Genomic DNA, 15,154 nt, shown 5'->3' with positions numbered 1-15,154 from the left:
CTAAAAATGTGTGCTGAATCAGAAGAGTCTGGAAACATGTACCGTGGACCACGGCCCGTTGAGAAGACTACAGTGCAAAATTCTGAGATGCTATAAAGCTTACAAAAATTACTTGAGTATTGCTCGTCAGTGTGGGATTTTGCCTGATGTGAGTGGCAGATGACATACAGAAAATCCAGAGAAAAAAAAGCGTGTTTCGTCTAATTTTAATTTACTAAGTCGAAAGCGCCAGGATGACGCTCATTCAATTGCAGTGGCTGACGTCACAATAATGGCGTCGTCCATCACCGAGTGGTGTACTGTTGAAGTTCCGAGAGCCTACAGTCGCAAAAGAGTCAACCAATATATTGCTCGCTCCTACGAATATCTGGTGAAAAGACTAAAAAGGGAAAATTAGAGAGATTCGAGTTCGGACGAAAGCTCAGGAACAATTTTTCTTCCCACATGTCCTTTGTGTCTGGAACAAGAAAGGAAGGAAGTGACTGTTGTATACAAAATATCTTCCACTGCACATTACACGGTACCTTACGGAGAAGAGATCTGTAGATAGAACGTACATCAAAACAATGGCACACAGGATTTAAAAAGACATTTTGAAATTCAGTGGTTGAGGAATCTTAGTATTTGGCAGAGAAAGTGTGGCAGGTCTAAGACGGCGATGGCCTGTGGCGACGTCTCTTGATCATGGATTAAAACCTCTCTCCAGTATCTCACTGAGTGCTCACGCGTACGCTGACGGCAACCTTCGGGAAGAACTGTAAATTTTGTTCTGGTGGAGCGATGTATGTGCCGGCACTAGTACAGTGTCTGCCTTCCTAGCTTTCACTCGCTCATCCATCATAATACAAAGATGTCACAACACAATGATGCTCATCCACAAGATACGTTTACATATCTGGTACATGACCCACATATTGTCTGAACGGTTAGACACCTTCACGAGCACGTTGCCAACATTTTTCACGGATACTGTACGACTATAGAAGAGGATACTTCAATGTACATCGATGAATAAACCGATTAGTCAGCTGCGAGCGGCAGTACATAGCAATAACAAGAAATAAATTTACATTAAATGCCACTACCCAATTATGGATGATAATTACAAAAGACGAAAGCGATTTACATCACACGAGGTACAACACCAGGCATGAACTCATCTATAGCTATCGTGTGAACCAATTCCTTCGGTAGATGTTTACACGAGTATTTAGCTGGATGTAATAATTAATACTTTTAGATTTTTTTGGTTCAGAAAAAATGTCTTTTTTTATCAAGATCACATCATTTTTATTTGCATTGATTACTAGTTTGGGCTGAAGTCGTTATCTGTCTTCCGAAAAAAAACTGGAACATAATATTTGTTTTACATGCTCAATCAGAAACTGGTCGAACACATCGTCATAAATTTTGTGCCGGCAGCATAACTCAGACCTATTACACAGCTAGATGAAACATCAACGTAAGATTACCCGAGTTATTGTTTCCTCAAGCTATGTAGTAAGATTGAGTTACGCAGCTTGCACAAGATTTATGGTTCAAAATGGCTCTGAGCACTATGGGACTTAACATCTGAGGTTATCAGTCCCCTAGAACTTAGAACTACTTAAACCTAACTAACCTAAGGACATCACACACATCCATGCCCAAGGCAGGATTCGAACCTGCGACCGTAGCGGTCGCGTGGTTCCAGACTGAAGCGCCTAGAACCGCTCGGCCACACCGGCCGGCACAAGATTTATGACGATGTGCCCCACCAGTTGGTGATTGTAGACGGAAAAAAATGTTTTATCCTCAGATCTGAAGTCGACTAACAACTTTAGCCGAAACTAGTAACCAATAAAAATAACGAATTGGGATCTTCAAAAACAAAGCATATTTTACTGAATCCAATAAATGTAAACAATTGCAGATAGCGTCACTCCAGTTTGACCACGTCATGTGACAATAGAAATACCTGTAGCGCTAATAGTTACGTGTTACATTAAGTGACGATTTAGTTCGTTACATACACAGCTGTTTCATAGTAGATAGCAGTAGTGGTGGGCCTTGGACCCTCTCTAGGTTATCACTGACAAAACTGAAAAACTTATATGGATATGGTGTCTGTTCTTTAGGACAAGCCCGAAAGAACAGACACCATATCCATATAAGTATATAGTTCTGGCAATACCGGCCATGACCTTCTTCTGTGCGGATGCACACCTATTCCCCGAACTCTTACTGGACTTGGTAAGAATGTCTTCCACGAGTAATGAGTGTGTTGGGGTGGGACACATCGAATGTAGTGTGTGGACATACAAGGTGAGAATGTGGGTCTCGCGGGAGGCGTGCGCGAGATAGTCCCAGCAGTCGCACTATGCTGTGTGTCCTCGGTGGCTCAGATGGATAGAGCGTCTGCCATGTAAGTAGGAGATACCGGGTTCGAGTCCCGATCGGGGCACACATTTTCACCTATCCGCGTTGATGTACATCAACGCCCGTGAGCAGCTGTCGGTATTAATACAATTCTAATTTGGTTCTAAAGTGAAAAACGGCTCTATTCGGCGGAATATTTGAAAGAAGACTGTAGTTGAGCAGAGTTGCATTACTGCGCGAGAAACTCTTAACGAAGATACTACGCAGTTCAAGTACTCATTAAGTGTTGTTTGTAAATTCCTGTTATTTCTTCTCTCATCTGCATGAAAGAGACAAATAACACAATAGGTCATGTTTTGACTTCATAGGCCGATCTTGGTTAACGCCGCTGTGTAGTTAGGTTGCGACGGTCGTTGGGGTGGTAATGGAAGCGCGAGGGACGGCGCCTAGTCGTACAGCGACGCTCCGGCGTCGACGTCGGTGTCGTCACCGGCGCCCCTCGACGGCTCGCAGCCGGCAGCGGAGGCGGCCGGCATGCGGCAGTAGGTGCGCCCCAGCACGTCCTCAGCCGGGATACGCTCCTCCACCGGCTGCTCACCGGCGACGGCCAGCTCGTCCCGCACCTGGACACGGGTCACACAGAAACTGGTCAGATACTGCCGATCTCAACATAGAGCTACTTAGCAAGCAAGTAATTCTTACACTGAAGCGTCAAAGAAACAGGTATAGGCAGACATACTCAGACACAGAGATATCTTAACAGCCACATACGCCGCTGCGGTCGGCAACACCTCTATAAGACAAGTGTCTGGCTCAGTTCTTAGGTCGGTTACTGCTGCTTCAATGGAAGGTTATCAAGATTTAAGTGAGTTTGAACGTGGTGTTACAATCGGCGCACGAGCGATGGGACACACCATCTGCGAGGTAGCGATGAAGTGGAGATTTTCCTCTACGAACATTTCACGAATGCACCGTGAATATCAGGAATCTCCGACGTAGCTGCTGCCGGAAAAAGTTACTGCAAGAACGGGACCAACGACGATTGAAGAGAATCGTTCAACGTCACAGAAGTGTAGCCTATTCGCAAATTGCTGCAGCTTTCAGTGCTGGGCCATCAACAAGGGCCAGCGTGCGAATCATTTAGCGAAACATCATCGATATAGGCTTTCGGAGCCGAAGGCCCACTCTTGTACTCTTGGTAACTGCATGACACAAAGCTTTACGCCTCGCCTGGGTCCGTCAATACCAACATTGGACTGTTATTGACTGGAATAATGTTGCCTTGTTGGACAAGTCTCGTTTCAGATTGTATCGAGTGGATGGACATGTACGGGTATGAAGACAACCTCATGAACCCATGGATCCTGCATGTCAGCAAGGGGACTGTTCAAGCAGGTGGAGGCTCTGTAATGGTGCGAGGCGTGTGCAGTTGGAGTGATATGTGACCTGACTCTGGAAGGTGACACTTACGTAATCATCCTGTCTGATCACCTGCATCCATTCATGTCCATTGTACATACCGAAGGACTTGGGCAATTCCACAGGACATTGCGACACCCCTCATGTCCAAAATTGCTACAGAATGGCGCGATGAACACTCTTCTGAGTTTAAACACTTCCGCTGGCTACTAAACTCTCTAGTCGTCAACGTTATTGACCATATCTGGAATCGCTTGAAATATACTTTTTAGATCCCCACCCCCTTGTACTCGTACGGATCTAAGGACAGACCTGCAGGATTCATGGTGTCAGATTCCTCCAGTACTACTTCAGACATTAGTCGAGTCCATGCCACGTCATGTTTCGGTACTTCTGCATCCCCGCCGGGGCCCTGCACGATATTAGGCAGCTGTACAGGTTTCTTTGGCTCTTCAGTGTAAAATTATTAATTTTATCTGTGCGTGCTTTGTTAGAGGATAGCCCAGAGACACAGGAAGAATAACCAACGGTGCAAAGCGCGATCTTTACGGAAAGTATCTCCGCTCCTCCTAACTATATTTCCGGGCAATAATACATAATGGAAAACAAAAAATTTAAGTCTCAAGACGACATCGACCAATTACGAAGCATTTATATGCCCATCCTTTTGACTGGAGGTCTTGGGGACCACGGCCGATCTCTATTGTAAGAAAATTAAACGCTTGTAGCCGGCCTTATGATCTTATTTATTGTGTACCTACCATATTCAGAGCCTTATTTGATGCTGAAGAGGCTATCACGGTCCATATATACGGTGCCTTAGTGGCCAACATAGCTGGTTTACGCAGACTAACTGCAACTGTGATGTCAACGCATTGTCAGTTGATGGTTGGAGTGCTGGAGGCATTTCACTGTCTTACAATTACGAAGTACGAGGGCAACTTACTAGGTGAAGAGAGTAAGTAAAAAAGAAAAGAATCGGCGCAACGACATTTCACTTCTATTCACATGCTCCCTCAATCAGGAGCAGTTGCAAGAGGAGGTAAGGGGTGGGGGTAAACATGGAGACCATGAAGACACCGAAAAGGTTTTTAGTATAAACATTTATATTTTTACATATACTTCATGTGTTCAAAAGTAATCGGACACTTAATAGTCGACGTTAACATGAGATGAGTCAACCCTTCGCCTTTATAATGTCTTGAACTCTGCTACGGACACCTTCAATGAGGTGCTTGAATCTCCGTGGAGGAATGGCAGCCCATTCCTTCTCATGAGCTGAAACCAGAGAAGTTAGTGATGATGGGCACTGGGATCTTCAGCAAAGTCAATGGGAATCCAGTACTGGAGTCATAATTTAAATGATCTCTAGAAAACTTGAGACAACGTTCGTTGGGAACTGGGGGAAGTAACAACCAAACGACTACTCAGATTCGTTTGTAGAACACGTAAGACCCGAGGTAGCATCAGACCTTCTTAAAAATATCGTCCACAAAGATAGCAAGGGCCGATAAATGCGTGAACTATCACATAATCAGCTTAACAGCGCATGCATCCAAACTGCTACCAAGAATAATATACACTGACGGAGAAAAACGCAGTACCAAAAAATAATTAATGCAGGGTAATAAAATTTCGGGAATACATTTGTCTAGGTAGCATACTTAAGTGACTAACATCGCAAGTTCACAGGTTAACGTAAGAGTGACGTAAAATGCTGATACATTAATAACCGGTGTAACCGCCAAAAGGTTGAACGCAAGCATGGAAACGTGCATGCTTCTTGCTGTACAGGTGCCAGATGTCAATCTGTAGGATGGAGTTCCATGTCTGTTGCACTTGGTCAATACAGGGATGTACATGATACTAGTGTTATGTCAGATGATGTCCGATATGTGCTCGACTGGAGACAGATCTCGTGTTCGAACAGGCCAAGAGAACAATGTCGACACGCTGTAGAAATAAATGTAATGTTATCCTACTCAAACAAACTGTCTTATTGCAATGAAATAATTTTTATGTTTCATGGGAATTTTATTATTATTATTATTATTATTATTATTATTATTATTATTATGTTGAATCATTTTATATATTTTATTGTTGTTACTATTAAAATCTTACACAGTTGTGGAGGATTGAGAGTTACAGTTGGGGGTGGAGAGAGGGCGGGTCGAAGAGACAGGATTGGCTACAGAGACAATAAGAAACTGTATTGCCTATCCCCTATCCCCGAACCTCGGAATGAAACGCTGGATCAGCACCTACCCAAAATCCATATGCACGGTGTCCATCTCTGGACGAGTTTCCTAATTCCATCCTGGCAGAAGCTTTGTGCTATCGTGGCCAAAAATTTACAAATAATTTCATTACTTGTGGCATAATGATCATAACATAAACTCTCTCACCTTTTTCGATTTTCCTGCCTGTTTTCAAAGTGGATGCTCTATCCGAACAATCTGCGTCGCAGACAAATACACCACCACTTACAAAACTATCTATCTTCTTGAAAATTTTCAATTTATTAAAAAATTTATAACCATATTACAACTGTATTCTGTTAATAATCTCCACAGCGTCAACTCTTTCAGAGAACAGAAAACGAATCACTAGCCTCAAATGTGACTTCGTATGCCGGACAATCGGACTCGCATAATAAAATGCTCCGGAATCGTTATGAATATGGATATTCACTGGACCAACACATCTAACGTACAAGGACAACACTAAAGTTCAGTAATGACATTTTTGAGTCAATGTTGTCAATATATGCAGCAGAAATTACTGCCTGCAATTATTGATTTTGCTGCTGTATCCCAGGTCTTTTTCGTTACTGCAGCACACCCAGGTTCGGCTGCTTGCATATGTCAACAGATACCACCAGCATGTAAATAATGACGTGTTCATGGGGTGGGTTGAGGAAGACTTCACCCAGACCGGTGGCGCCAAATCTCCGCACTACTATTCCTAACCTGATGAAGCGTCCTTAGTATACAAAATAGTTCACTATGTCATTACTTAAGTGGCCTCAATAAGACTGAAGTCAAGCAGTTCTGGTTAGGGGATCAGTGCGGTAGGGCTTACCGGTCACAGTCCAGTTACAGCCCAGAGAATTGTGGTTGTGGAGTCCGTCCAGTGAGTTCCGATTGTGAAGCTAGTTCCAGTACCACCACTTTCATCGAATATCCAAACCGTGGTCATCAGGAAGTCACAATCGACCGTCCTGCTCGCACCCTCAACAAGTGTTTGTTTTTGGACTTGCATCTAAGTGAACAGTTAACTCTCCTAGTCTGGAGTTCGTATCCAAGTGAAGAGTTAACTCTCTTGGTTTATATCTTGCATCTATGTGGTTGTTTTCACCGAAGGTTGTTTTGGCTTTTCTATACGCTGACAATAATTGATTTTTCGATTCCTTCACATTTTCCGTCCAGCCATCCTCCCTTAGCTGCGCTGCACTTCCTGTTTCTGGTGCCATCTATCGTTTCTGCGTAGTAAGCTTCCTTGTAGCTATGTTTTCCTGTCCAGCTTCTGAGATTCCCCATTTTAATGATGTCCGTTCCTCTTCAAATGAGCTGCCTACTGGTTTATTCATTATCGCTGCAGCTACAGTCTCACAGAACTTCAAGGGTATCTCTTCATTCCTTTGTATTCTGTATCCCACTTGTTGGAGCATTGATTCTTCCTGTGTAGTGTGTTAAACTTCAGCCTACTTTTCACCATTGTTAAATTATGATATTAGTGTATATCTGCCCCTGGACACGCCTTACAATCCATTATCTGATTTCGGAATCTCTGCCTGACCATGATGTAATATAGCTATAATATTCCCGAATTTCCCGCCTTTTCTGAGTATTCCTCCTCCTCTTGCGATTCTTGAACAACGTATTACTAACTGATATTTATTGCAGAAGTCTATTAGTCTTCGTTTCCTCTCAATGATAGTACCAAGCCCATATTCTCCCGCAACCTTTATTTCTACTCGCTGCCCTACAACCGCATTTTAATTCTCCGTGACTGTTAGATTTTATCTCCCTTTACGTACTGAATTACCGGTTCAATATTTTCATATACTATGTCTATCACTTCGTCATCTGCTTGCGACGTCGGCAGGTATACCTGAACTACTGTTGTCGGTGTTGATTTGCTGCCAGTTCCGCTGAGAACAACTATCACTGAACTGTTCACAATAAACCAAGCTCTGCCCTACTCTATTCATAAGTAATACTACTCTACTTACACCATTATGTGCTGCTGTTGATATTACCATACACTTGTCTGACCAGATATCCTTGTCTACTTTCAGTTTACTTCATTGTCCCGCACTAAAACCATATTGAGGTTTAGCACTTTCCTTTTCAGATTTTCTAGCTTTCCCACCACGTTCAAAATTATTACATGTCACACCCCGACTCGTAGAACATAACCGTTTCAATGGTTATTCAATATTTTCCACCACTCCATGGCAATTCCCTCCCGGAGATCCGAATGGGGGACTAGTCTGGAAACTTTTGCCAGTGGAGAGATCATCATGGTACTTTATCAATTGCAGTGCACATTCTTGGGGATACACATTATATGTCTTTAATGCAGCTGTTTCCAATACCTTCTAGGTCCTCACGCCGTTGATCACAGATAATTCTCCGTGTTTTAGAGACAGTTTCCCATCCCCGGGGCAAGAGAGTTCTTTGAATCTCAGTGCGTACGTACGCCCTCTTTGACAAGGCCATTGTCAGAACGAGGGTGACTTCATATGCCGGAAATTTTCGGCCGCCATTGCTGATGACTTTTATTCAAAATTTAAGCATGGGAATTTCGAACCTGGGATCCCCGACTAGTCAAAGACTATCTCATATTACGTAGTTAACTCCAGCCTTGAGTTTGAACAAACTCAGAACATATATGTTTACCGCTCCAGACTGGTTCAGTTTGCGAGTTCCTATGCATCATATTCAAGAGGGTATAGCTGAGGGTAGAAGTTGCATTCAAAAACATGAATTAGCACATTTTTCAACGCGGCCCACTGCGAGACATGCAGGGAGAGAGGCAACAAGATTATGGAAGGTATCGAAAAGGATGCCATGCCATGCCAACACAAGTTACGTGCCAGCTATGCTAGGTCTCTTGGTTGAGGATCCATGGCGGCAACAGCCTGAGCTAGGTGGTCTCACAGATTCTCGCTGGGTTTAAATCCGGGTTGTTTGGCGGGCAGAGGAGTATGGTAAACTCATACTGATGCTCTTTGAACCGCGCACTTACACTGCGAGCTGTGCGACAAGTTCCATTGTCCTTCTGGTAGATGCCATAGTGCCGAGGAGAAACAAGGATCCCCAAGGATAGACGCATAACTATATTGGTCCACTGTGCCTTCCAGAATGACGAGATCACGCAGGGAATACCTTCCAGCCTGGACCCTTCTGACGATTGTTGCAGAGTTCTTGCTTTCAGATAACATGCCCGTACATGCCAAGGGCCATCTGTCCGATGGAGCAAATAATGTGATTCATTTGAAAAGGTGTCCGGCCGCCACTCACTGTACGTGCTGTTGCGATACTGGTGTGCAAATTAAAACATTCGTTACCGATAAACAGTAGTCAGCGTGAGTGCATGAACGAGGCGCCTGCTGCAATGGCCATACGAGCACTGTTCGCTGAACAGTTGTTGAGGAGACACTGTTGGTAGGTCCTTGGTTCATCTGGATGCCCCGTTGCTCAACAGTTGCACTTCTATTCGCCCACATACATCTCCACAGCCGTCGTTCACCCCCGTGATGCATGATAGCTGGTGCAACACAGTGACCTCGGAGCCTGTTTTGGATAGTGCCATTTCACCATGCACGATATACATCAACCACAGCGGCGCGCAAAGAATTTAAAAATTTAGCCATTTCAGAAATGTTTTTACGGTTCTCTGAAACCCAATGATCAAGCTCTTGTGGACGTCAGATAAATCACTCCGTTTCCGAATTACGACAACGCATGCAGTGATGTCCGCCCCCCCCCCCCCTTCCCCTTGAAACCAGTTATAAACCCTACACTGGCCTGTGCTGCCACCTGCCGTCTGTGTGTCGTTTGTTGCACGCTGACGTCGAACATAGATGGTGGTCACTTTAGTGCGATTCGACCGTGTAAGACCCGTGGCGATCAGTGTTGATTGCTGTTGTCGTGCAGGTCGCCAATTCAAATCCGACCACAACTAACATTGTTATTTAGTATTTATAATTTCATATGTTTGTAATCTCCCCACATGACCCATGGACCTTGCCGTTGGTGGAGAGACTTGCGTGCCTCAGCGATACAGATAATCGTACCGTAGGTGCAACCGCAACGAAGGGGTATCTCTTGAGCGGCCAGACAAACGTGTGGTTCCTAAAGAGGGGCAGCAGCCTTTTCAGTAGTTGCAGGGGCAACAGTCTGGATGATTGACTGATCTGGTCTTGTAACATAACCAAAACGGCCTTGCTGTGCTGATACTGCGAACGGCTGAAAGCAAGGGGAAACTACAGCTGTAGTTTTTGTCCGAAGGCATCCAGCTTTACTGTATGGTTAAACGATGAGGCAATTCTGACGTTACGGCTAATAATGGAAGCAAGGCTAAAGAAAAATCAAGACTCTTTCATAGGATTTGTTGACCTGGAAAAAGCATTCGACAATATAAAATGGTGCAAGCTGTTCGAGATTCTGAAAAAAGTAGGGGTAAGCTATAGGGAGAGACGGGTCATATAAAATATGTACAACAACCAAGAGGAAATAATAAGAGTGGACGATCAAGAACGAAGTGCTCGTATTAAGAAGGGTGTAAGACAAGGCTGTAGCCTTTCGCCCCTACTCTTCAATCTATACATCGAGGAAGCAATGATGGAAATAAAAGAAAGGTTCAGGAGTGGAATTAAAATACACGGTGAAAGGATATCATGATACGATTCGCTGATGACATTGCTATCCTGAGTGAAAGTGAAGGAGAATTAAATGATCTGCTGAACGGAATGAACAGTCTAATGAGTACACAGTTATGTTCTACGAGTCGGGGTGTGACATAGAATTTTGAACGTGGTGGGAAAGCTAGAAAATCTGAAAAGGAAAATGCTAAGCCTCAATATGGTTTTAGTGCGGGCCAATGAGAACAGCGAGAAACTTAACATCAGGATTGGTGGTCACGAAGTCAATGAAGTTAAGGAATTCTGCTACCTAGGCAGTAAAATAACCAATGACGGACGGAGCAAGGAGGACATCAAAAGCAGACTCGCTATGGCAAGAAAGGCATTTCTGGCCAAGGGAAGTCTACTAATATCAAATACCGGCCTTAATTTGAGGAAGAAATTTCTGAGGATGTACGTCTGTAGTACAGCATTGTATGGTAGTGAAACATGGACTGTGGGAAAACCGGAACAGAAGAGAATCGTAGCATTTGACATGTGGTGCTATAGACGAATGTTGAAAATTAGGTGGACTGATAAGGTAAGGAATGAGGAGGTTCTACGCAGAATCGGAGAGGAAAGGAATATGTGGAAAACACTGATAAGGAGAACTGACAGGATGATAGGACATCTGCTAAGACATGAGGGAATGATTTCCATGGTACTAGAGGGAGCTGTAGAGGGCAAAAACTGTAGAGGAAGACAGATTGGAATACGTCAAGCAAATAATTGAGGACGTAGGTTGCAAGTGCTCCTCTGAGATGAAGAGGTTGGCACAGGAAAGAAATTCGTGGCGGGCCGCATCAAACCAGTCAGAACACTGATTGAAGAAAAAAAAATTGATGATGGAGTCCTCTTGGGTAAAATATTCCGCAGGTAAAATAGTCCCACATTCGGATCTCCGGGCTGAGGACATCGTTATCAGAAAACTGGCGTTCTACGGATTGGAGCGTGTAATGTCAGATCCCTTTATCAGGCTGGTAAGTTATATAATTTAAAAAGGGAAATGGATAGGTTAAAGTTAGATATAGTGGGAATTAGTGACGTTCCTTGGCAGGAGGAACAAGACTTCTGGTCAGGTGAATACAGGGTTATAAGTGCAAAATCAAATGACTGTAATGCAGGAGTAGGTTTAATGACGAATAAAAAAAATAGGAACAAGGATAGGCTACTACGAGCAGCATAGGGAACGCATTATTGTAGCCAAGACAGACACGAAGCCCACGCCTACCGCAGTAGTACATGTTTATGCGCCAACTAGCTCCGCAGTTGATGAAAAGACTGAAAAAAATTCTTCAGGCAGTAAAAGGGGATGAAAATTTAATAGTCATGGGGGACTGGAATACGACTGTAGGAAAAAAAAGAGAAGGAAAAGTAGTAGGTGAATACGGACTGGGGATAAGGAATGAAAGAGGAAGCCGCCTGGTAGAATTTTGTACAGAGCATAAGTTAGTCATAGCTAACATCTGGTTTAAGATCCTGAAAGATGGTTGTGTACATGGAAGAGGCCTGGAGACACTGGAAGGTTTCAGATAGATTATATAATAGCAAGACAGAGATTTAGTAACCAGATATTTAATTTTAAGAGTTGTAAGACATTTCCAAGGGCAGATGTGCACTCTGCCCACAATTTATTGCTTATGAACTGTAGATCAAAACTGAAGAATCTGCAAAAAAAATAGAAATTTAAGGAAATGGGACCTGGATAAGCTGAAGGAATCAGAGCTTGTAGAGAGTTTCAGGGAGAGCGTTATGGAAGAATTGACAAGCACAAGGGAAAGAAATACAGCAGAAGAAGAATGGGTAGAATTGACAGACAATGTAGTGAAGGCAGCAGAGGATCAAGTAGCTAAAAAGACGTGCGCTAGTAAAAATCCGTGGGTAACAGAAGAGATATTGAATTCAATTTAAGAAAGGAGTAAAAATATAAAAATGCATTAATTGAAGCAGGTGAAAAGAGATACAAACGTTTCGAAAATAAAATCGACAGGAAGTGTAAAGTGGCTAAGCGGGGATGGCTAGAGGACAAATGTAAGGCTGTAGAAGCTTGTTTCACTAGGGGTAAGACAGATATTGAGTACAGGAAAATTAAAGAGACCTTTGGAGAAAAGAGAATCGCATGTATGAATATCAGAAGCTCAGGTGGAAAACCTGTCCTAAGCAAAGAAGGGGAAGCAGAAAGGTGGAAGGAGTATATAGACGGTCTATATAAGAGCGATGTACTTGAGGGCAATATTATGGAAATGGAAGAGGACGTAGATGAAGATGAAATGTGAGATATGATACTGCATGAAGAATTTGACAGAGCACTGAAAGAGAGTCGAAACAAAGCCCCGAGAGTCGACAACATTCCATTAGAACTATGACAACCTTGGGAGAGCCAGCCCTGAAAAAACTTTTCCATCTGGTGAGCAAGATGTATGAGACAGGGGAAGTTCCGTCAGACTTCCCGAAGAAATCAGGTATTGACAGGTGTGAAAATTACCGAACTATCAGTTTAAAAAGTCACGGTTGCAAAATACTAAGACCAATTCTTTAGAGACGAATGGAAAAACTGGTAGAAGCAAACCTCGGGGAAGATCAGTTTGGATTTCGTAGAATTGTTGGAACACGCGAGGTAATATTGACCCTAGAGAAAGCTTTTGACAATGTTGACTGGAATACCCGCTTTCAAATTCTGAAGGAGGCAGGGGTAAAATACAGGGAACGTAAGTCTATTTACAATTTGTACAGAAACCAGATGGCAGTTATAAGAGTCATGAAAGGAAAATAGAGTTGAGAAGGGAATGAAACAGACATCTCCGATGTTATTCAATCTGTGTATTGAGCAAGCAGCAAAGGAAACAAAAGGAAGATTTGGAGTAGGAATTAAAATCCATGGAGAAGAAACAAAACTTTGAGGCTTGCTGAAGACAGTGTGATTCTGTCAGAGACAGCAAAGAACCCGGAAGAACAGCTGAACGGCATGGGCAGTGTCTTGAAAGGAGGATGAACATCAAAAAATGAGAAACGAAAATAATGGAATGTAGTCGAATTACATCAGGTGATGCTGAGGATTTTAGATTGAGAAATGAGACACTTAAAGTAGTGAATGAGTTTTGCTATTTGGGAGCAAAATAAATGATGATGGTCAAAGTAGAGAGGATATAAAATGTAGACTGGCTATGTCAATGAAAACGTTTCTGAACCGAAATTTTTTAACATCAAGTATAGACTTAAGTGTCGGGAAGTTTTTCCTGAAAATATTTATATGGAGTGTAGCCATGCAAAGATGTGAAACATGGACGATAAATAGTTTAGGCAAGAAGAGAATAGAGGGTTTTGAAATGTGGTAATACAGAATAATGCTGAAGATTAGATGGGTAGATCACATAACTAACGGGAAGGTACTGAATAGAATTGGGGCGAAGAGGAATTTGTGACACAGCTTGACTAGAAGAAGGGATCGATTGATAGGACACGTTCTGAGGCATCAAGGGATCACCCATTTAGTACTGGAAGGAAGCGTGGAGGGTAAAAATCTTAGAGGGAGACAAAGAGATGAATACGCTAAGCAGATTCAGAAGGATGTTGGTTGTAGTGATTATTCGGAGATGAAGAGGGTTGCACAGGATAGAGTAGCATGGAGAGCTGCTTCAAACCAGTCTATGGACTGAAGACCACAACAACATGCTTGTAATGTTCGCATAGTTTAGAATATACAATGTTTCTATACAAACAAACATTCATCGTCGAGGAGTTCATTTCTGTTCTTCCTGCACATTGGTGTTTGAAATGAAAGTGCTTTTATTGCCAAGTGTTGTATTTCATTGACCACCTTGCTTTCAGATTTGACTTGATACTGCATGTAACGTGACAATACGGTTAAATAAGAAGAAGCTGTAAGATGAACATTGTGTTTCTCTAAGGCGGTGTGCCTGATCTACAAATATTTCATAGCTATTTTTAGGACGGTCTCTTGAAATAAGAGAGTTTCCTGGTTTTCCGAATTTCTAGTATTATGTGTCTCAAATTTTTGCTAGTCACGTACCTTCCTGAATAAATTGTTATTCTGGAGCGGGATGTGTGCTGAATTGTAACTTCATGGTAGTTCAGAACTATGTCTCGGACCGAGACTCGAAACTTAGAGCAACTGAAAAATCTGAGCACGTCACACGCCCCTTAATCAGAGCTAGTACCTCATCTAGTATCTTCCCATTTCACAGAAGATTTAAAGGAATGGCGGAAGTAAAGCTATTTTAACTCATTTCACGGCAAACGCCCCGTTTCACTGCCGTTTAGTAGAGGATGTAGCAGTTGTAGGAACAACGGAGCGAATTGAAGCAAGCGCAAAAGGACGAAGAACTGAAGTATAACAGGCGATCATAAAGTTTCTTTTGAGGCCGTGGCTGCAACGTATATGCACCGTAACGCGACTCCAATGTGTGTATTTAAGAAATGGCACGTAGGCAAGGGATTAGTATA

At 43.0% G+C, this 15,154-nt stretch overlaps 1 protein-coding gene across 1 annotated transcript in view; it reads right to left on the bottom strand.

The window, feature by feature from the left end:
- Window positions 1–2,798: 2,798 nt before the first annotated feature.
- Window positions 2,799–15,154, bottom strand: part of LOC126198612 (dipeptidase 1-like) — a 158,632-nt gene continuing 146,276 nt past the window's right edge. Inside the window, exon 11 of the mRNA XM_049935064.1 lies at window positions 2,799–2,981. Coding sequence (XP_049791021.1) covers window positions 2,805–2,981 — 177 coding nt within the window. The 3' untranslated portion in view covers window positions 2,799–2,804. The remainder of the gene's footprint in view (window positions 2,982–15,154) is intronic.

The sequence above is a fragment of the Schistocerca nitens genome, chromosome 8 (assembly GCF_023898315.1).
Source record: "Schistocerca nitens isolate TAMUIC-IGC-003100 chromosome 8, iqSchNite1.1, whole genome shotgun sequence".
NCBI classification, from domain to species: domain Eukaryota; kingdom Metazoa; phylum Arthropoda; class Insecta; order Orthoptera; family Acrididae; genus Schistocerca; species Schistocerca nitens.
Note: the sequence above shows the minus strand (reverse complement) of the source record. Positions and strands in the feature narration are given on the sequence as shown.